General features: G+C 33.9%; 1 protein-coding gene across 8 annotated transcripts in view; it reads left to right on the plus strand.

Annotated features, from left to right (window-relative positions):
- Window positions 1-365: 365 nt before the first annotated feature.
- Window positions 366-24,896, plus strand: part of LOC126964795 (homeobox protein homothorax) — a 321,561-nt gene continuing 297,030 nt past the window's right edge. For all 8 annotated transcript variants that reach the window (XM_050808059.1, XM_050808060.1, XM_050808063.1 and 5 more), the window contains exons 1-2: window positions 366-638; window positions 24,424-24,599. In XM_050808059.1, the coding sequence (XP_050664016.1) occupies window positions 624-638; window positions 24,424-24,599 (191 nt within the window). In that variant the 5' untranslated portion in view covers window positions 366-623. The remainder of the gene's footprint in view (window positions 639-24,423; window positions 24,600-24,896) is intronic.

The raw sequence follows: 24,896 nt of genomic DNA on the forward strand, positions 1-24,896 counted from the left end.
GACACACAAAAACACCATAGTTACGTAAATACCTGAAAAATACATATATATCATACACATCCGAATTTGACGTCAAATGATTGCGAGTGAGAAAATGTTAGAAGAGGTGAGGTTGTAGCGCGGAGGAAAAAAACGGTGCGCCCGCGAGTGTGTTTGAATGAGGAGTGGTTTGCCTTTACCCGTCGCCCGCTCTGCCGTGCTGCGGGCGCCGTGCGGGAGACTGCGGGGGGCGGGCGGTGTAGAAGGAGCGACTCGCGGCGTTGCAGCGGCGAGCGACGCGCTGTTCTGATTGGCGGAGAGCGGGTGGGGCCGAGGACACGCCCCCTGGTCGAGCCTGCTGCACCGCGCCGCGCCAGTGTCCGCCAGACAGCCGAGCGCGTCGGGCAAACCGCTCCCCGCGCCTCGCTCGGCCACGACGCGTCCCGTTACACGTCCTCCGTACTTCGTATAACTCCGTCGCGTGTGCACTATGACACTAGTGAGCTAGCGGGCCCTGGTGTTGCCTTCTATATCCTCGAGTGTATGTGTGACCGTGCTTGTGTGGTGTGTTAGCTTGGGCCCGTGACAAGAAAACATTCGTGGTGGCCAGCGGAGCCTTGCTACCGGGCTCGGGCCGAGCTTACATGGCTCAGCCTAGGGTACGTACCCATTGTATTAGCGCTCTGCACACGTCCACTTTTATTGAAACGATATCGACGATGATACGAGCTGATAATGCGTGTATAAGTGTAATCTAGGCGATTATTTGATAGGCCGGATAGGTGTCGGAGCGGCCGGAATCAATTATATTATGAGTGGAGTAAAGGGGAATGATCCGTAACGATATATGAACCGAGTCCCGCCGCTGCTCGCATGCTCTAACAAGCTGGATGCGCAGGGAATACGTAATACAACATTATAATGCATCCAACGACCGCCGCCGCATTACTGGCGATAATGAAAACAAAATAAATGCTTTATAGACATAAAAAGCTCAGATAACGTAATCACAACACAATAACCTGTCTCGCGGGTAATAAAAATTAAAAAATGCACATAATTTCGTGTGAAGTAAGTGGGGCTAGGTAGAGTCCGAGCCGTGAATAATAGCTGTAGACCGATGACCTGTGCGCCTGTCGGAGCAAAGAAAAAAAATGCCAGAGACGTCGGTGATTTTAAAATTCAAATTTGGAACGTTTCGAGGGATTTGCTGCTGGCTGAATTCTAAATTAGTGTCCGTGGTAATTAAAAAGTCAGCGCTTAAATAATGTATGAATTGTTTTTGGACACCTGATGGAATTGTTAGATTTTGTTGAAACATTTGACAATAAATGAGATAAAATGGGAACCAGTGGGGTGTCTATTGTAGACTGCTCTTATGGGGTAGAATAGGAGTTACAAGCGGCTTTAAACGCACGGTTGGGCACAAAAGGGCCTATCTCGGAAACCAACAATAAAATTCAATTGACAATGAAAAGAAAAAGTTTTTTCGTTCGCGCCACAAAGATTCCCTAACGGGACGTACGGGGACAACTTTCGAAAAAGATTTAGGGTTGTATTGTTTCTGTGTATCGCAGGTAATGCGGGGACAATATATAGAGCTTCTATTGACGATAGGGATCCGGCGTGGTTAGGACAACTATGAATATTAAATAATGTAATGTATCTATAGTATTTATATGTCAATTTTATTTAAATATACATGCAATCTATGAACATAAAATACTGTAGATAAAAAAGGTAGAGTTTCAATCATACGAATATTAATTATTCGTTAGTGAAAACCTTTTTTTTTTAAATAAATATACCTACTTTATGATAATATACGAACATAAAAGTTTTTGAATATGAGAAAAATTACTCTGTAATGCAATATTTATTTAAGTGTAGGTTATTTGTCAACAAAACTAAATAAGAAAAGGAAATATTATACATAAACCCAAGTAAATATGATAACTTTTATGAAAATTTATTTAATAACACACCGTAATTAAATTAATTGAATATTCATTATTTATCAATAAAATAACAAAACAAAAAATAGCATTATAATAGCAGAATAGCGATAACTTAGGTATAATTTATCTTATCACAAAGAGATTAATAGAATTTTTTAATTCACATAATGTTTAATTATATCTTTGTTATATCGAAACTTTGGGAGATAACGGATCATGAAACATGTCAAAATATTGCATAAATATCGTCCATTAAATTTTATAATTTTGTTAATAAAACCTATTTTCATACCCAATTTTAAATTCAACATTAATTTTATTTCGTTTTATTAACAAGGAATCATATTATTGAGTAGGTATTCAAAGATATGAACCCACTAGATTGAAGAACTTAGGTCTCTCAAACGGAGAGTAACGTAAAATTTAGCCTTCTTAAAATCATTTGTAGAAAAACGGTTGGCTTTATGATTGTGACTGTTGCCTACATGAAACAAATAGACGCTTAAAAAAATATTTGTACCCAAGCAATGCCAGTGACATCTAACGAAAATACTTTTAGTGTAGGTTGGATAATTCTGTTTTTATTAATAAAACTAGCTGACCCGATAGACGTTTTTCTGCATAATATAATAAATAAAATAATGTTTTTTTATCAATTTTAATTTGTGACAAATCTTAAGATTTATCAATCTACATAAAAATAATCTGATAGATAGTTAACAACTGTAGTAAATCTACCTACTATAGTTAGCTAAAATTAAGTTTATTTTTTTACCTCCTGAGAAAGTTAGAAAGATATAAAAATTCTAATTAGTTATTCATTTTGAACTATTCTTTCAATTTGATTTCTGAACGACGGGGGACACAATTCCGAGCATTTTCATATTTATACACCTTTTAAACCTTCTCTGGACTTCGACAAATAATCAAAGACCGAAATAAGCCAAATCAATCCAGCCGTTCCCGAGTTTTAGCGAGACTAACGAACAGCAATTTATTTTTATATATATAGATATTGTACTATTTATTAGCTAGCCGACGGCTGGGCTAAACCTGCATATTTGTAGATTTAATAACATATTAGATACGAATTTTATCTAAAATATGATTTAATAACGTTTAGCATTAGCTTCGTAGTTGAAAACAATAACAGTTATTTTATATTCAAAATATATTAAAATATTGAATATTAATTGATAGATTATGCGTTGTTTTAACATTATTAAATGTAAAGGTGCTTTGTTTGCTTTTTAGATTGATATTAATTATATATAGCTCTTAGTTTAAGATTGATTATTCAATTATTATTTATTATCGGAGATGATATAGAAATCTATGAATTTTCAATGATTTTTATTTATTTATTATTAATTATAATTAAATACATTGTTCTTCATGCCTAATATAAATTTACAGTCTCAGTCTCAAAAACAGAAGCAAAGAGGCACCTTTAAATTAAATTCCTCTGGATGGCTCACTAGGAAACCCTGTGCAGAGCCAACCAGTGATTACCGTCTGCTATGTTATTTTATTTAATGTTAATAATTAATGAAATAGAACTTAGACTGACACTTAAACAATAATTGTTGAATATCATCCGTCAACTTTTTATTTCAACGGAGAAATGCGGCTAAATTTTATTCTTTTAAAATCATAAATTAAAGAAACGTGAATTCTATCAATGACACACAAAAAAAAGTCAGTCAAAAGTCAATTTTTTTTTAAATCTGTCTTAAAAACACTGTTAAACAGTCTATAGTATTTTTAGCACTGCCAATGATAGTTAAAGCTGTTTGTATTGCAAAGAATCTGCAAGACTTAACAATAGCTGTTTAAAAAACGGTATTAATTAATAATAATAATATCTATATGTTCACGTATACATGTGCTGTACCTAAATAATATATAGGTAGATATTTTTCTTTTATATTGGCTTGATCCGTAGGTATATCTAAAAATTAATTCACCATTATATGCAAGACGTCAGTCTTACATGAATATTTGCACATATTGTGTCAAAGTCTGACTGTTAATTTTTTTTTCATAATATTAACCAAACTAGGATGATTTACTTTGGAAATATACCAAAAAGATTGTATACGCTTACGGTCTCCTTGCTACAGTAATTTTGATGCTGGTTTGCTAAAAAGAAGAAAATATATTATAGTTTAAGAAATAATTGTTTCTACTGTGTGTGTACTGTATCTTTTAACAAAGATATTCTAAGAGGCTTTTTTCGCTATAGAACAAACTTTGGCTATTAAAGTGTGTTTTTTTAAAACTATAATTTATTTAGAGTTAGTAGTCACCGTAGGAGCATGGCGCAGGTACATTTGATGGTAGGTTATCACACAAACATCATTTATAACTTTCCGTATTGGTATTGTATTTTTTTTTACTTCGAGTCTCAAAATGAGGCTCTAGCAATCTTTTACAGCCCTCATAGTATTTGTTCGATACTCCGACGGAATGAGAGATACTAGTGACCGAAAAACGCATTTATTTTCTCAAACTTCATTCCTTTAAAGGCATTTATTTTCTCAAAATTGATACTACTACCGCTTCGTAAACAAATGGCGCTCTGAGAGAGAAGAAGCGGCGCAAGGAACTCTCCCAGCATTCTTTTTTCCGCTCTTTTCAATAAAAATATACAATATTGTACAGTCATTTCTATCGCTATAAAATAATCACAATCTAGTACCAGGCTGTCCGATCATTTTGGTATTCAGCAGTGGAGTAATAAGATTAACGACAGAGCCATTTTTTTGTAAAACATTTAATTTTATTTATAGATTATGCCTGAACAGTGGCTGGGACTTTATTATAGAAGTGTATACATTTACCCGTAAAGCTATTATGTATATTATGAAGCCTACTAGAATTAGTTACAAGCAATCCCTTATTTCTAGTGTTATAATAATGAAAATCACTATTAAGAGCAAAGCCTTTGCCACTCTTGTACCGCTTCGAATATAAATGGCACTCAGATAAAAATCTCTCATGGTATTCCTTCTATGCGCTTTAAAAAAAAATTAAACTATGTTGTATGTAGGTACTATGACATTGCTGTGAAGTTGCTTTTGCTACAAAGTAATCATAATCTAGCCCCAATCTATAAAGACTAACCCAAATATATAGACAATTAAGATATTAATATGTTGTGTAGTAAGATTTACTAAATATTTTCGAAAAGAATACTCATGGAACTTGCAACTCTAATCTCAATAGGCAGTAGGGAGGCTCCTTTGCACCGGATGCCGTGTAGCAGTAATGTGTAAGCATTGCTGTGTTTCGCACTGAAGGTAGTGAAATTACTGGGCAAATGAGACTTGACATCTTATGTCTCAAGGTGACGACCGCAGTTGTAGTGCCGCTCTGAATTTTTGGGTTTGGCACTGCATTGTAATGGGCAGAGCGTATCAATTACTATCAGCTGAACGTCCTGCTCGTCTCGTCCCATATTTTCATAAAAAAAATACATCTGTACCGCTACACTATCGGGCTACTAAAAACTAAATATTATTAGAGCAGTCTCTTTAATATTAACAAAGTGATTGACTTACGGCAAGTCTTAGCCGGTAGCAATACAATTAATATTTATATTGAACAGATTTATGGCGTTTCTTAGATATTAATGTCACAGCGAGGTGTTTGAATTTTTTCTAATTTATGAAAGCCGGCTTTCAACATATGACTCCTGTTTTAATAACACTCGGTTAGGTGATCTCTTTTTATTACGCGACTTCATCTGCATTTACCATATAAGTTGGTGTTCTATCGCTGCCACATGCATATATACAAAACAATCATATTATATCTCTCTTCGTTAAGGCAGAGTTCGTGTGAAACGTTCACGTTCGACTGTTTTATTGATACGCCTCGCCCATTACAGTACAGTGCCGCTCAGGATTATAGAGACCAAAAAAATTCTGAGCGGCAATACACTTGCGCTCATCACCTTGAGAAATTAGATATTAAGTCGCATTTGCCCAGTAATTTCACTAGCTACGGCGCCCTTCAGGCCGAAACAAAATAATGCTTACACATTATTGCCTCACGGCAGAAATAGGGGCTGTTGTGGTACCCATAATCTAGCCGGTATCCTGTGCCTTTGCATATTACCTCCTACAGCCACAAAATTAATTATCTCTTTATAATATAACTAAGTATATGTGATTTTTAAAAGTACATACCTACTCCATAAATTTAAAGATAAACCCCATATGATGATTATTCATAATAGTCTGCTAATTCTAACTCCGTCTTCTTCTATTGACCTAAGTCAGAATGAGAAAAAACACTCCTTAGCGGCTGTTTAAAGTTAGCGGACCACTATGAATAAGAGGAAAATGTAAACGGACTTTTAGGTACAAGTTGAGTTACGTTCAAGAGATTCATAATTTGAACTCTAGTTTAAAATTTTGATTTTTCATAAAAAAAAACATGAATTGTACATTCCTTCTAAATCAAGTTATACAATTAAAACTCTCATGAATAATATAGGTATATTTAATAAGATCGTGGTAACTAACATAACTTGCGCGTTTATAAATAAAAAATATAAATTTATTCGGATTTTAACATGATCTTTTATGAAATAGATGTTATGTATAAAATTCAAAACGATCGGTAAAGAAATATAAGATTTTATTTGTGTATTAATCCTAGAAGTGAGGGTTATCACTTTAAAAACATAACATATTGTTTAGATTTACAAGAGCGACATCTCAAGTCAATTTCCTTATATGCAAATATTGGGGTTGATCAGGTTATCAACTGTAAAGTGGATCCTGTAGATGAAGCCACAACCTGAGAGTTGAACAAAGTAAACAGAATTTTGTAACGAGGCTGTACTCGAACGGTTAGCTCAGTTGGTTAGAGCACCGGCACGGAACGCCGGAGGTCGAGGGTTCGAATCCCGCATCGTTCATAAAATTTTGTTTTTGAAATTTTATTTGTGTAGAATTATAAGAGATAAGATTTTGAACAAACGATCGATCTTTTTAATATAGGTTCAAGTCAATTGAGAAAATAATTGCAAATACAGCAAGCAGATCGTTCATACCAAAGAAGTAGCAATAGGTTTCGCCTGCGAATGTTCTCTCCGATGAATATAGTATAAATAATTTTGAAACACAACTGCATTAACAAAAACAGTACTGCAGCACGTGTGAGAGAAAAGAAATAGGTGTAAGTGCGAACGAATAAAAAGCGGTGCCACTTTAAAGTCTTTTCTCTATTGAATCAGCTTATAACACTTTTGTTTTTCCTCTAATTAAAAGGTGTGCAGCGGTGATATGCACCATCATATGGCGTTAGGAAGTATTGCCATCTTATTTTCAATGAATAATTCAAATTTGTGATTTAAAATAAATTTAAACGCAATATAGAGCTCAGTACATGGTCTCACCTGATTTAAAATGGATTCGTTTCCCATGGAGATAAAAAATATCAGGGTCTTGGAGATGCCCTGTGACTCATTGGAACACCTACTTCAAAGCGCGTGCTTCTTTCAGTTATTGACCAACATAAAATACAATATCTATAGATATAATTTATCTGTCTGTGTACATACTGCAATATGACTTAAATACCGTCGGCAAATAAAATTATTCGCTTAGTTACTTGCGGCCGTTCTGAATTCTATTTCTTTTAAAATCGGAGTTTTTGACTCTTAAAACCAATTAAGAATAAAAAATAAATCCGTTGAGTTCAGAACGTTTTTTGAATTACCTATCTAATATATCATGATTTACATTGTGATTGTCATACAAGTACAATTCACGCTGATTTTGATTAAAAAAAAAAAAGATTTTTCTGCGCTTTCACTCAAACAGCCAGAAACTACCAGATTAAATTCACCCATTATATTTATAATATTCTATTCTAAGCAAGCATTATCCAGCAATATTTAGCATAAAATAACAATTTGCTCAAATAACACCAAAGCAACATAGTTAAAACGATACTAATATATATTTTTCAGCGATAAGGTTTAACGGTGTTGCAAACTTTTTGCGAGATAGAAATCTGATAATTTAATTTTTAATGTATCACAAAAAAATCTCACAATTCTACATTTAAATGTATTTGAAATTACAAAAAAGCTTCTAAAACAAAGATGGTTGTTATAATGGCTAATTTATTCGTCGCGCTGTTAGTTTAGAACAATTATAAAACGTACAGATAATTAATGAGCTGAAAATAATTAGAATTCGCTAGTTTCGTTGCTATTATATATGTAACAAATATGTTTACTTTAGTTTAAATATTCATCTCTTATTCTTTATATGTTTGCAAACTCATTGACCCATAAACTATTAGATATCACGGACGAGTAAAAAAAGAAGGACTCCGCGCCGTGATATTAGCAAGTGAAGCACCGTTATGCTAGTGTGTGTGCGGTTACGGGGGATACTAGTTACACAATTTTTTCTCCCTTAAATAATCATATATGGCCACAAATACTTATAAAGTATCGTTTTTATACACAACGCACGACGGCATTTTTAAAATATTTTATTGAGACGCAAACTGATCTGTCACAGACTATGACAATTCTCATAATGGCTGCCTATCAGCCTGTAGTAGTGTAAGTGTGTGCGTGGGGCTTTGTATTTACACGTTAATCGGCTTGTTTTGGTGCTACACTGTTATGTAAGGTGACAGGGAGTCCTTATTTTTTTACTAGTTCATGGTATTTATATATATAAAGATTTCCGTTAGCTATTCCTTGAGTGATTTATATAACTTATATCAAACCGGTGAAACGCATGCGCAAATATTTCATGACATAAATATATTGTAGCAAATACTAGAATAAAAAGTTAAAAATTTAATTTATGTAATCATTATCTATAATAATTATTGTGGTGTTAGCCGTCAGTAACTAACATCTACTTAAGAATTTTCAATAACAGTTGCTTACCAACCTCTTACATAAAAGCCATCACTTAAAACTCATTTATTTAAAAGTTTATCAAAAAAGTAGTTGGTAACGTCATTGTTAAACAAAATCCTTTAACCAAAACCAACTAACTCAAAACTCTTGGTGACTGATTTTAATCCAATCTAAATAGAAAATCCTTGCTCGATAATTATTTGCATTCAACAATCAATCATATACATATATTAAAATATTGTTTTAATGTATTAATATAATAAATAAAAACTATTAATAAAACATTTTTAATATAGAAACGACATCTTGTTTTTCTCATAAGTGCGAACGTCACACCCTAAAGAGATCAGGTTAAGCCCATTCCAACATTGATTACAATGTGGCTTGAAAAATATCCCAATTCTAACCTCCATTAAATTTTAATGTCTTAAACCGGACCCACGAGTTGTTCCAAGTATATAATTTATCATTCAAACATATTACATAATTTGTTAATTTGTCTGGACAATGCCGATGACCGGAGATAGATACTGGAAATAAAAAAAAAACAAAAATACGTTTTGCTGTTGACAGGTATTTAATGTTACCATTATTAAATATTATTGATATTGAGAATTCGAAAAAAAATCTGAAGTTCAAGCATTATTATTATTAATAGCGAAATCAAAAAGTAATGCTGGGAGAGTTTCTTGCGCCGCTTCTTCTCTCTCAGGGCGCCATTTGTTTCCGAAGCGGTAGCATTATCTAGTATATTAGAAATGACATCAAAAAGATGATATCTAAAGGAATCAATTTTGAGAAAATAAATGCCTTTTATGCCTTTTATTGAAATAATGTCACAGCAGAACTTTCAAACTCATAGTTTTAATTATTCACACAGAAACAAAATTATCATATAAAATTTGTATCAAATTTGATTAAAAGAATTCAGTAGTTTAGGATTTCATCGTGGACAAACAATGTAACACAAAATTTTTATACTTATATAAAAATGTACCTACTTGTTCAAATATTTTTTATTTTTTAAATGTGAACTAAAGTCACTGACATAGACCAAATGATTGCGAAACTGAGGTGGCAGTGGGCAGGGCACATAGTTCGACGGACAGATGGCCATTGGGGCAGTAAAGTCCTCGAATGGCGACCACGTACCGGAAGACGCAGTGTTGGTAGGCCCCCAAGATGAACCGACGATCTAGTCAAGATTGCCGGGATCTTTGGGGGAGGCCTTTGTCCAGCAGTGGACGTCTTCCGGCTGATGATGATGAAATGTGAGCGGCAGCCATTTTGAAATTCGCCATTTTTTTTAAAGCGGGAATAGTAACTACTTATTGTGTCAAATATTAGCTGAGAGAGAGACTTCTTGGTCTTGTACAACAAAATAATATATAGGTATACCATTAAATCATATGATGAAAATAAGTTTTAAATTTAATCATAACTTTTATGTATTACAGCGCCACCTATCAATTTCCATTAAAATTACAACGCTATTCCGTGACAAAAACATTTCCAACATACATAAAAGTAGGTACATAATGAAAATCGTTATGAATTACGATATAACAGAGATAGCGAATAATAAATTAAATTTTCTTTTTTGTAGCTTCAGAGTTTTAATGACAGGATAGAGACAAATGAGTCACTTGTCACGGTGGCCTGATAGATAAGGAATAGGTATAGATAATTAAAATAATAGATTTTATTTTGACGAATGCCTTCGCGAATGCATGATCAATGAATAGAAATGTTCTTTTTCACCAAATAGTTATTCATGTAAATTTCAGTGGGAGGCTACTTTGCACCAGATGCCAGCTAGATTATGGGTACCACAACGGTGCCTATTTCTGCCGTGAAGCAGTAATGTGAAAGCATTACTGTGTTTCGGTCTGAAGGGCGCCGTAGCTACTGGGCAAATGGGACTTGACAATTTATGTCTCAAGATGATGAGCGCAGTTGAAGTGCCGCTCAGAATTTTTGACACTGCGATGTAATGGGCAGGGCGTATCAATTACCATCAGCTGAACGTCCTGCACGTCTCGTCCCTTATTTTCATTAAAAAATGCTACTCTAAATGACAACATGCTCTTATAACTTAAAATTCAATTCTAATTTTCCATGAGCAATAGTTTTATATTCACAAAATGATGCCAAATTGTGAATATAACATTCGCGATATGCTTTACTAAACATTGATAGATATCACCTCCGATTGTTAGCAGAGCAGACCTAGTGAACTAATAATCTAATGAACTTTTGAATAAAATATTGAAAATTTGATATTAAAGATGTAATTGTAAATTTACACGCATTTTCACCGTATACACAAACACACAAACAAACAAACAGATATTCAGTGGATTGATACGTTATCTGTCCATTAGTAGGTCATCGACGAAATTTATCGAATATTACTGACCAAATTGATAATGTATCGAAAATGGTAAAACTTTATTGTACATTAATACTTCTACAAGTCCTCAGTAAACATCATTTTGTGATACGCTCCTTATTATTGGCAGATATTGAACTTTTATTTGAAAATACTTTTATAACTATTATATTTTGAGGTGCGATGAATTTTCGGGAAGTGCAAGGCTGTACAAGGCTATACTTTCAGTCAAATTGTCCTCTGAAATTATGTTTTACTAGCAGAACCCCGCTTGGCTGTAGTTTAATTTAATATTATCAAGAAAAAAGGAAATGAAATTGAAAAACGGCAAATGGCCAATGGAATCCAAAAAATAAATAATCTAAAACGAAAAAACCCTCGTCGAATGGCCAGATTACAATTCAAAGAAGTCCATCTCATTTTATATGGCGTATTTCCTATAAATTATTGAAATATATTAACGTTCTAATCACTTAATTTCAAATCAAAATTCCATTTGAATTTAGAACAGAGATCTAGACAAAAGAGTTTGGATCTCAAGACACATAGCGACAGAGAAGTATGAAAGTACTTACTCTGTGGTTTCGTATTTTAACATAAAAAAAGATTGAATACCCTAAAATACTCAAAGCAGCCTTTTCGCATTGTATTAGATCTTTTCTCATGGAATCATTGGATTAAAGTAAAGATTACCTTTCATATTAGGTATCATAACTAGAAACTGTGCCGTGACAATATAATGTATGTATACATATAATATAATGTTTATTAGTCCGTAATCTAAAATGTCAATATCACAAACTTTTATTACTTAACACTTAAAAACGTGATACAATTTTAACCGCCTTAATGTCCTGAAATTGGGCCAAATAACAATTGTTTACAGTTTTATGACTATTTTTATTTATTTTAGTGGTTGTATTAGTGCAGCTTACAGTTTACGAGCGATTTGCTGGATTCCCGGCAAAAATAATAATGGATGAGCTAAAACCGTACCTATTAAAATGTATTAAAAGTAAAACTGTTTTTGCCGACTGTCTGGCAATATATTTGAAATTTAGAATACACCTTTGCGTTGAATTCGAAGCTATGCGGACGTGACGCTTATCTTAATATTCCTTTTTTAAATTTAAATTTTCTCTCTTTCGAGTCTTCAAAATTCAATTCCAAATTCTAATGTCGCCAGTACTTAGTGTTGGGTCGCATATTGGCCATTTAGCATCTACCACAGTTCGTACCAATCTCACCTCAACTAACGTGTAATTATGAAACATATTAGCTTACGTGAAGCACACTGTAATATAGGATCTCATTGGTGTATTCCTTGCGCGTTTACAAATTAAAATGTCGTTGTTCATTTTAGAATCGGTGGAACATAATTTGTACAGTTTGGATTCAAAGATAATTCGCGAGTTCAGTAATTTGAAGGAGAGATAGTACCTACCTTTTGCATTTTCGAAATGTTAAAACAGGAAATGCTGCTGTTTATGGAATATGAATTCATATGCTTTATTCTTATATATATTCTTGTGTGTACTAAAAGAAGAGCCGTTGGCATAATAGATAGAACCATTAAATCTCTCACCACGGAGCCTCCTGTTCGATCGACGCGTGTTTTCAATTTTCAATTTCATATGTAAGTTTAATCGTCATTAAAAGTCGGTAACGCGTTTGAGAATCCTCTGGTGCTGCAAGAGAGTATGGCCACGGTGATAAAATACCATTAGGATATCCCAATACACGCTCTCTTGTCCTCCTCTTCAATAATATATACATACAATATATTTATGATAGAAGTTTGTACTATCAATTAATTACACATCAGACTCATCTATGGAGAAAGCATTTAAATTGAAGGTAAAATGAACATTTTGTTAAATTAACATCACAATACTTCCTTTTAAATTAAACGTAGAATTTAATGTACGGCTGTCACTTTAATCTATTTCACGAAGTTAAACACTGTTTTAAATTAACTTACATAGTTAAAAAACTAGGTAAGTACTAAAACAAAAAAAAATTTAGGTATCATGACTATGTTAGCTTAGAAATTTGATCTTTATTTGTATGCACTCCTAGTGAGTTGAAAAGAAACAGGCAAATGCCTGTACACCATACAGCCAAGAAAATAGTTGCTTAAAACCATAGATAAACAATTATTGGCGAGTACACATGTCACTGGGTATCGCAGATCGAACAGTGGTGTTCTGTGTACGCCCGGTGTGATCCCTCTACGTCAGATACATTAACCAATATTAATTGAACGAAGATGACTCAGCACTAACAAGAAGGGTTGGACGGACAGTGAACGTCACTTCGTCTGCGTTTTTATTTTTATTATGGCAACATTTTTTTTGTGTTCGGTTTATGAAAATGTTGCCTGCCAAAACATTAAAGTCTAAAGACACCATTCGTAGTAACCACTTCTAATTTCATAAAATTGTTGTAGCTTCAAAATTCATTATTTAGGACTTTTATTCAAAGTTGCAATAATATTAGTAACTACTTTTAAACTAGAGATACCATTTAGAAAGTAAAATAAAATTATATTAACTTTTCAAAATAATAATATTAAAGTTGTCTATTTCAGAGCAAGACCATATTACAAAATACAATTACAAATAAAATACAAAATATATATGTATAATTTATACGTAAGATATAAAATATAAAACAAAAGTATACATAGCTAAGTAATAATTATCTCTTCTTTAGGAAAACTGGAACATACTAAACAAACTAGGTTTTTAATTTCCAAAAATAACTTCTTGGGACTGCGATGAGATATAATATTTGAATTTTAAAATAAGAACATTCTTAGAGTAATGCATCAGACATCAAATCTTTTTAAAGAAGTATAAAGGGCTGAATATTATAAGAATATACATATATAAAATAGGTCACAGATCAGTTCGCCCGCGTCCATCGTCCGTCGGTCACATTGAACAGGGCGATGACCAAATTATTGGTCTGAGTCGGCAGCCCACAGACTATCACGCCGAAATTAATCTTGATAAAATATATTTTATTGGAAATATTTTTCGCTAAGTTGGCAACATTTAATGCGTCCATTCAGAGAAAACCTTAATTTATCTGGGATTGATCTAACAATTCGTAAATATATTTCTGCTTAAATCATAATAATAGATTTGAAACTTTTTTTTTGTAATATTTTAAATTGAATATTTTTAAAGAAGTAAATACGCATTAAGAGGCACCTAAAGTAAAATATACGATGGGTGTGTATTGTGAATTTTTCAAACACACCGCTCAAGGTCTGCCCTTGAAACTATAAGTAAACGAAAAGGCACATCTGTATTTGGCTTCACCCCACCATTAGTTGAGCCTTCTAGTTGTCTGGTAATGGATTAAATTGTGTATTAAACCTCGTTGCTTGTACTTATTTAAGTGTAAATAGTCAATCACTAGACGTGGCTAATCTCGCATCCACAACAATACGCAGTAACGAACGGACAGACAGACAGACGCGGTAATAAGACGCGCGTGGGTGGCTCGCGTCAACGTTATTTATGACCTCTTTCATGATAAACTTCTTAAAATCAACCGGCTGAGATTTAAAATTAAAACGTTCCATTTTCGAAATTCGAATATCTATCACAGACTTGAATATTTTTAATTTAATCCATCGACAAGGAAATCTCTCGAGCTTTTTATGTATAAGAGCAAAATAAAAGCAAGGAGTTTGAGCGTCGCGTCGAAAGGAAATCGTTATCTTAATGACGGAATATTTACGTTAAATCTGACTAAGAGAGTCTGAAACTGTCCCTCTTAGTGCTCGAGATAAGCGTATCTTAGTTCATATGCCAGCTATTGCCCTCACAGTTTACAATTTTACAACAACCGATATATACCTACGCAATATTGATAAAACATTTAAAATCAATTTGTAGAACTAATCTCGGGCCGGGGTTAACGGTCCATAAAGCCGTGATTAATTTAAGTGACCTGTTGTTACGACACTAAAGAAAAATCAGCTGATTCTAAATTCAAATACGTGTAAATATGTTTCAGGGAAAATTAAATATGTATATAAGCGCTTAAAACTTTCGTCAGCGACGTTAAAACATACGTTAGTGTGCTGTTACTTGGTTTACGAACGATAAATCTGCTCGCGAATCGACCAAATCCGTGCGCTGAACATCGCTCACTAAGTCTATTTTTAATAACGCAAAGAAAAACACTCTAGTCAGAGAGAACTGAATATTGTAATGTTTAACTTCAAAGCGCGCGACCGTTGCAGCTGGCCGGTTCGAATTTCGATTTTAGAACGGGCCCTACGATTTCAAATTTAGAACGGCGAAGAGTTGCCAGTAATTAAGGTACGCGCTCGGAAACGCGCGATCGGTTTATTGACACGTGTTAGTGTTAGCTGGAGTCAGCAGTGACAGTGCGGAGTCTGTCCCCACGCGGATGAACAAATGGAATAATGGACGTCTGGGCCCGCATCCGCCGCGCCACTCGGATACAACTCTTGCAGCGCTGTGGATACAATTTTTCAATTAAATACAACAGACGAAGATCCCTAATAGGTGTCGTTAAGAAGTCGTGTGCCCGATTTTCGATTTGTCTGTAACGAGGCCGTTTTATTAGTATTTATGATCGAGAAACAAACACGGAGCATTCTTTAGAGAATCATCCTCATGAATGGGGCGGAATTTATGGCTAGCGCCTGTTCCATAGCGCTGTTAAGTTTAAGTGGCCTGTGTGAGAGTGGCGGTTGTTTGGGCGGATCGTACAACTCAATTCTGTCGTGTAGCATGTTGGGAAGAGTTTTCAAAGTTTTACGGTTGTGGCGTACCGTGTGCTAGTAAAATTGGATATAGGCTAGATTTATTGCCGTCAATTTAAAATGTCTCCAATTAAAACTTTTTTAACCTTCATAAATAGCTCGAATAGTTGAAATTGAATTATTTAATACCTATAACTTGTGTTGTTATTCCTACGACGAGCAAATCTTTCTTAAGTTTTGCTAGCGCGAATTGGTTTATTATCAAAACAATATCGTATGTAGGTTGCAAAGCTGAAGAAGAAATGAGATCAAATTTAACTTTTTATCTTCTAGTATAGATTTTATTCCATTTCTGACAACAGTTCAGATTCAGACTAATTCTTTAATCCAATATTTCCAACAGTAATTTAATATAATAGGTATATAGTTTCGAAATTCAAACGTTTGCTCTTTTCAGATCTATTTAACAAAAGTAGGTAAGAAATAAATAGTCTCCTTACAAGTTATTCATATTCAATCACTTAACTATAATAAACATTTTCAGTAACGTTCTTAAAACCTCTAGACCGCTCTCTGTGTATTTGTTTGGTAAATTTTATATTACACTAAATACACTGAAAATAAATAGAACCTCAAAGGTTGTTCCCCAAATACATTTCATAATTATTACTACATACTTAATAGGTATTTTGGTACAATTCAAATAATATATTCACTGTTACGAATCGCTTCTGGTTGCCCTAGACATATGAGCGCTCTGCCAGATGACGTAGAGCGAGAGGACATAACCGTGCTTCTAGAGTTAGAAAGAGACGAAATCCTTAAGGGTGGGCCGTCAAGCCCTCCCCGTGTCGCGCGCAAGTGACGGTGCTGTCTTCCCCAGTCGTCTGCGTTCGAATACCCTCTATTTTTATATAGAAACATCTACAACAGTGGGTACATGCTCAGTATTTCAAGAATTCTAACCACAAGATGGCGAGATATGACCATTTCTCAGAATAGACCTCGCTAATCTCCAAGAAATTAGTAAAAAACGGCTCTCCGAAGCTAATTTTAAAGTTTTGAAGCGATTAATACGGCGCGCTTTAATTATTACGCGCCCAAAACTCATCAGTCGGTTATGACAATAACGAAACGTCAAAATTTAATCATCTTTCGTAAAGAAACAAATCGAGGGCCATACCGATCGCAAAAAGCCGCTCTGAGACGAACTTATTACTCACTAAAGATTCGTGGTGGGAAAAAACCACAAGAATGTCATTTAAAAAAATTAAAATGTCCGATGCTTATTTTTTCTTTATGGCAAACGGAATGGGATAAAGGTTATCTCAGAAAAAAGGCGGGACGGTGCGATTCCATTTTTAAAACGTATCATTTAATTTTGGAACTGGCTTTCAAGACGTCAAAAGGTAGTTATTACATATTTTGGTAATATTTAATGGCCAGTGTTTTTATATTTGTGGGCTTGGGACAACTTAGCGCCTACAGATACTGTACGTTATTTTGTATTCTTGGAGAATTATAAAATATAATTTATCGCTGTGGAATTTAAAACAGCTGTTCGAGTATGGCGAAAAAAGATTTGCAATAGTTAATGATCTTTTCTTATGTCTTAAAGCTAACGTTGTGGGTCAATCGGTATAAGATTCCCGCCAATGTTTTTATTAATTTTTCCGCATATTGTACATAATATTCTTTTGTATAATTGTGCAAGTTGTATTTCCATGTGATCAATTCTCAATATCATGTTCACAAAGCACCCTTACACAAACAATGAATGTTGATGTATCCAATATCCGATAATTTATAAATTATACAGTTAATTCTTTATAAATTTTTAATAAATATTTGATAATTAACTGACAACTATGATTAACAATTTCAACCGCGTGTTCTTAACTGCTTATGGGACGAATGAATGTAGAAAATAATCACTATAAAATAAGAATAATACTTCAACATATAAGTAAAGTAAAGTATGCATTTATTCATGACACCACAAAACATATACACATAGTAAAATTAACAAATAAATAATACGACGTCATGAAAAGGACACCAACTCAGCATTTTTGGAATTGATTTCCACCAAGTCACCATTTTTACCAAGTCGACCTGTTGACAGCAGCTGTAGACAACACGGTTCTTTTTGTTTTAAAAGTAACCATCTAAAAATAATAGAAAAAGAAAAGAAACTAAAAATATAATCATATATATAATAAATCTAAATCCACGAATTATTAATAGGTGTGCTGTTTGTGTTTGTAGAAACAACAGTATCTACATATAATATATAATCTTAGTTATGTACCCAAATTCAAGAAAACCTATTAAATTTTTGCCGTTGTTAATTTTATAAAATCTCTATGGCCGCTACCTAAGATATCGCCAAAATAGCGCATAATTTTAACCATTTTTAACAGTTTATATAAAGCGTTTATTTTTACAAAAAATAATTATATGTCTACAGAGTATAAGAAGAAGATTCATTTTTTCTTTACATTTCTATCTTTAATAGACATTGCGGAAAACATCACCAAAGTAAGCCTAACTTTTACAGTTGGAGCCATGTTAATCATTCAATGTAGGTAAAAATTGTATGAAAATTTATTTACTGTTTATCGCAGTTTTGTTATTTTTGTAGAGAAAATTGTATAATGATTGTAATAAATTAAAAATGCTTCTTATTTTGAATTAAAGCAATGGCGATCTTGTGCGAGAGAGATAACCCAGGTAGGCCATTGGCTCGGTCCCCAGCCTTAATATAGATATAATTTTGCTCTGAATGTAATAGTTAGCTAAACTTAAAACGCCATAGTTAAAACTAGCACAACTGTACAACGTATTGCCATATCAAATATAGTTGGTTATCGATGTAAACAAAATACAGTATGTAATTAAAGTATTCTAATTACCCCCATGTGCGTTAAAGACAGTGACCTAAAAATGAATGGGAACGCACAGATAATGTTATAACTAGTAGCGATGTAGTAAGATACGAAATCGTTTGATGACGAGTCAAGTTGCGACAATATGGCGGCCGTATGTGCTTTAAATGGAGCCATAGACAACATTATTTTTTGTTAGGGAACAGTATCTAAAGAGTAACAAACAGGAGTCATATTACTTAGATACAACCGACCGCAGGTCCGTCTTTCACCAGGCTGTATCTCATATTATGCTGCAATAGCTAGACAGCTGAAGTTTTGTCAGAACTCAGAGTGTGGCGGTGCCATTTTAACACAAAAAATCAGTTTGTGCTTTATAACAGCAGGAGGCTCCTTTGCACAGGGTGCCGGCTAGATTATGGGTACCACAACGGCGCCTTTTTCTGCCGTGGAGCAGTAATGTCTACGCATTATTGTGTTTCGGTCTGAAGGGCGCCGAGCTAGTGAAGTTACTGGGCAAATGAGACATCTCATGTCTTAAGGTGACGAGCGCAATTATAGGGCCGCTCAGAATTTTTGGGTTTTTCAAGGCACTGTATTATAATGGGCAGGGCGTATCAATTACCATCAGCTGAACATCCTGCTCGTCTCGTCTCTTATTGTCATAAAAAAGGAAAATTTAAATTTTAGATTAATTAATTCTAAACAACATATTGTCGCGCTAACGCAGGCAATAAGTGCGATAAGGACAATTTCAGATCCGACTAAAAATCGTGAGTCAAAAACTTTAAAATTAGGGTTTCGTTCCCAGCAATTTCCACCTCCAGAAATTAAACAATCAAAAAAGATAAAATTCGAGGACGTGACATATGAAAAATGACCAAAAATTTTTCCTCTTCATCGGAAGTGAAAATTTCATCTTGGCGAATTTAATATGCGACATATAATTATTATTGTATTTGTTCTTTATTCATAAAGTTATAACATGAACCTGAGAGTTGAACAAGACGTACCAGGATTTACGGTCGGTGCGTCACTCGGACGGTTGGGTCAGTGGTAAGATTGCTCGGACGGAGCCCTAGAGGCGCGAGTTGGAGTCCAGCATCGCCTATAATTTTCTAACATTTATAATATACCTATTCAACAATAACTACACAAAGTTAAAAATAATTGCACAGTGCGCTTAAAGGAGTTCGAAAAATTAAACTTTGTTTCTACCAACAGGCAAGAAGTAGGGATAAATATTTTAAATGTTAAGTTTATATACTTTAATGTCAAAACAAATAAGGAGAAGTTCTTTTGTAATAGTAGTCTTAAATCTTTGTCTTATTAATAAACGCAATGTAAAATTACTCCAAGTTTAAATTACTTCTCCCTTAGATAAATCATACATCTAGATAGAGTCTCTTGCTAATAGACAACAGATAAATACAGGCCAGGAATATTTGTTTAGTGTGCGTGACATGCTACGTCTTACACTCGCGATCTGTATGACACTTTGTGTTAGTGTGTATGCATTTCTCAAAATTGAGGGTAGTACTAAATTCACAGCTGTCATTGTCTATCTAGACGTATTAATGATCTAAGTCTTCTTCCATTCATGTAATTCTGCAGTGATAAAGGTAAGATGGAGACAAAAAAATTTAAATTTGGAACAACTTTACTTCGCGTTTATTAATTTAACACAGTAAGTGTTAACTAGCTAAATCCGTTACTATTTAAGTAATTAAAAAAATAAAATCATAAAGAAGTATAATGCTAATATAAAACCTATTACGATTTAACTCACGTACTTACACTCATAAAACTTATAAAAGCTACTTGAAGGCGCCCATTGTTTCTGCCCCAATAAAATACCTAAATTGACGCCATGTATGTAAATACATTTTAATTTACTACAACATACCATCCACCACATCTCTATTCCGTTAGAATAAGGCTTAGATTTGTGTAAATCGATTGAAACAACTGCATTCCACACTGAAGTATATTAATTATTATGATTGTGATATGCAGTTTTATTGGTCATATTACAACGTTGTAAAGTTGAATATCGCTTGTTTATTAAACGTGTGTAGTGGTGAAAATAATGATTTATAAAGACATTTATAGTTGCGATGATTGTAGCGATTCATACATACGGAAATGTTTCTCAGGTCATGAAACTAGGAAAAAGCTGCGATAAACTTCATAATATGCCGTAAGAGATTTTTCTTTTTTATTTAAGTCTTACCGGTCTGAAGTGAACACGAACATACACTTTCGCATTTATTAAATAGAATTCATTAGTTCCTCATCATCATCAGCCGGAAGACGTTCACTGCTGGACAAAGGCCTCCACCAAAGAATTCCACGACGATCGGTCCTGCGCTGCCCTCATCCAACGTATTCCGAATCACAGTAATGCTTCTACATTACTGCTTCACGACAGAAGTAGGCGTCGTTGTGGTACCCATAATCTAGCCGACATCCTGTGCAAAGGAGCCTACCACTTTTAAATTATTTAATCTTTTTGCCCCTTTACCATCATATGTTATACTAAAGTTTCAATCATGTTGCAAACGTTATTTTTGTTTTATAACTGTTATAACGTTATATTATATAACTGTTATAGTTAATTTATATATAAATTGCAACAACCCATCCTTTCATAAGTACTCATTATTTTCACATTGTTATTCTTGCATCTTCGGTATTTCCGTGAAAGTGAATATTTAAAACGAATGACATGTAATAAAGGAGAACCTAATAGTTTACAATTGCTGGTTATCAAGTATTCTGGCTAGCAATTAGCGTACCTAGCAATCTAGTGCCCTAGCGTTTGTCCTAATGTAACTGAATTTAACCCTAGATCATTCATAATACATGGACAATCTAGGGGACCTTTGGCCTGGGCGAAGTGCTTTGAAAATATATATTGCGTGATAAACGCAATTTCCGCTATTTTGTGAGGGTATTTTTAAATTAAATTAAATGCACATTTAAAAAACGTAATTCAAATTTGTATTTTTTTACGTGTCGGAGAATTAGGTTTTATTATTATAATTAATACTAAAAAGAGTTCCAGTAGTAATAAGAATATTTTATTAATTGTCTTGAGAGTTTTCCCATTATATTTCTAGACACAAGTGTTAGGTACTCAATGGCATAAAACTGCTGAACTAATCTATAATTAGTTTGTCACATAGTTTAGTCATTAATCACCCATTTTTTTTTCTTGGGGCTCATTTCTGAATTCGCGTAAACAAAGTTCGGTTAGAAGATAGTGTACCTATATATTATAATACACGAAGAATCTATGTAACCTATGTTTGAAGTTACTAAATTCAACTAGAGTTATGTTCTGTTGTCACCTATCACCTCTTAATGCCCTCTAATTTATCTAAAAATGTCATCTTGATATAAAACAAGTATGTGTACTTATGTATGCACGCAAGACATTATTGTAAGCAATTTTGTAAAAATCTTGCAAAGATGGCTTTGACAATTAATTATTAAATAATGAATACGGCTGTATGGGCTTGAACCCTTTGCCTGTCCTAATAATGGACGAAGAAACCAAAAAAAAAACTATTGACACAAACGTCAGAAAATTTTAGGAACCAACTTCACCCTGTTACTTTTGTGTTATAGTGATGCGCGCGCATCTTAAAATTTAATAAAGAAGTATAACTTCAATAGCTTTTAGTAACAATTTAATGCTATTATATCAAAAAATATATAAAAACAGTCTAATAAAATGATTGTGTCATAGAGCAAGTAAGAATGTACAGGTGTACCTTATCGATCGCGGAATATCGCGGAGTCATCGCATTTGATGGCTGCCCGGTGCATACAGCCACGCTCGCGCCCTCCACTCGTTATGTAAAACATGGGTTTATTTACTAATAAAAATACTTTGTAAGCGTACAGTAAAACGACGATTTGATGAGCCAGTTGGGCGAGTGATAAACTTGACTGCATTTCCTCTATGGTGGTGCAGGTTCGATGTAAACATTGCATATTTTTGCACGAGTAATTTCTGTGATAAAAATATTTTTTAATGTTAAAAATTTAACTCGTACTTATATGGAACATTTAATTACAAAATTCAAAATTGGCTCTAAAGTTTTTAAATTTTGTTTCGAGCTTAGTTTATGAATCATTCCATTAGTTAAAATAAAAACAGTTGAAAATCAAAGCAGTACCTATTACAATAGCTTTTTTGTGAAAAATCTATCTTATGAATACAAAAAAAAAATTAACTTTTGTTATAGATATTAATTTGGGGTTAGTCCAAGCAAGTATTACGATCATATAAAATATAAAAAAAATTAAACACTATTTAAATTTACTTGCAATTAGTCACTTTAATGTGTTGTGGAACTGTAATAAAAAAAAATATGCTTATCGTGAATGGTTGTTAGTTGGTTAATTTAGAACATTAACTTATTTAACTTGGATGAAGTGGGAATAAATTTATATTCAACCATTATTTTATAAACAGAATACAGATTCTTATTAAAAGTTATCCTTAACCTATACCTATATTTTAAAGCAGACAGATATTATTAAATATTACATAATAATTGCAAAGCATCCAAAAGTACCGCACCGAAAACTTGACATATTTAATGAATCGAAACAATAATATAACACTTGGCTATTATAGTTAAAAATAAATAAAAACACGAGATTCCATTAATTTTAATTGCATCGGAACAAAAGGCCCTGAGCCTTCTTAAAAGCCTATTTGAAAGTGGTCTTAATTGATGGTCAAAGATGGCAGATAACACGGTACAATGACTCGACTATTATGAATATTCATTGAGCTTTTCTATTTTAGTTGTGTAGGTATAGTTTGTCTATACATGTTACATTTAATGCGTCTGTTTTTTTAATCTTTGATAGCCAGGTATTTAATCTTTATAGTAGTATTCTTTGCGAGTGAAATGTTAATGTAAACACAAATTGTCGTTTTTTTTATTACGGTTTAGACTTCATGAATTAATGAATGAAATAATATTAGTTTAATAATTTTGCATATTTTATTAAATTAAAAAGTTTGCTCCAATGATCAGTCTTGTGTCCAACCAGCAATAGCCCTGCGAGAACAACATAATATATTCAATGCAATATTCTCGATAGCAATAGGGTGTGAGTACCATAAGCCACGCCATTTTAGATTCTTTTCTCTATTAACGGGCGTTATATTATTACTCTTGGTGGGTACAACCCCGCGCGTTGGATCAGGGACGCGACCTTATCATATTAACATTTGTGTGACGTCATAAGGCAGTCAATAGTAAGACGTCAGTATGTAAATAGTACTTTTTATTGGTGATTTTTTAAGTTTCTGGCTGTACGTGACGTCACCAAGATGGCGGCCAGTCCCAATATTAACGCTCGGAGATTATTAGTTCGTGTGTTGCCTTGCCCACATGTAAAGAACATCGGAGAACGAAAACTAAACGTATACACATACACTTTCTCTCTCTTTTTAAATCTTCTTTCACAGTCGGTCTGTATACACGGCCTAAGGTGTACTGACTTAATGTTGTTTATTATGATTGCAGTACGACGAAAGCCTCCACGGCGGAGGCTACATGGAGGGCGGTGCGATGTACCACGAGCACCGGCTGTCGCACCCCCACATTCCCCCCGTGCACTACCCGCCGCCACCGGCTGCGCCCGCGCACGCATTGCCCGGCGAGCCACTCGTGCACAAGCGCGACAAGGACGCCATTTACGGGTGAGTCTGGCGGTAACGTGTGATTTATTATTTTGAACATACTTGACAGATTAAAACATAAGGCTGCCTGTCGACTGATGCGAAGCGGATTTTTAGCATATTATACGAAGTAGTGACGGAACGGACATATGATGTACTTGATGCTATATTCTATCATGAACACATAACAAAAAAAAAAAAAATTATCAGCTGGAACGAATGCACAGCATAATGTAATACGATACTGAGCACTGAGCCTGCGCACTTACTTAACTCTGCTCAGTCTTATCAAGGAGTCACAAAGCCTCATTTTTGTGA

The sequence above is a fragment of the Leptidea sinapis genome, chromosome 6, assembly GCF_905404315.1.
Source record: "Leptidea sinapis chromosome 6, ilLepSina1.1, whole genome shotgun sequence".
In the NCBI taxonomy this organism is placed as follows: domain Eukaryota; kingdom Metazoa; phylum Arthropoda; class Insecta; order Lepidoptera; family Pieridae; genus Leptidea; species Leptidea sinapis.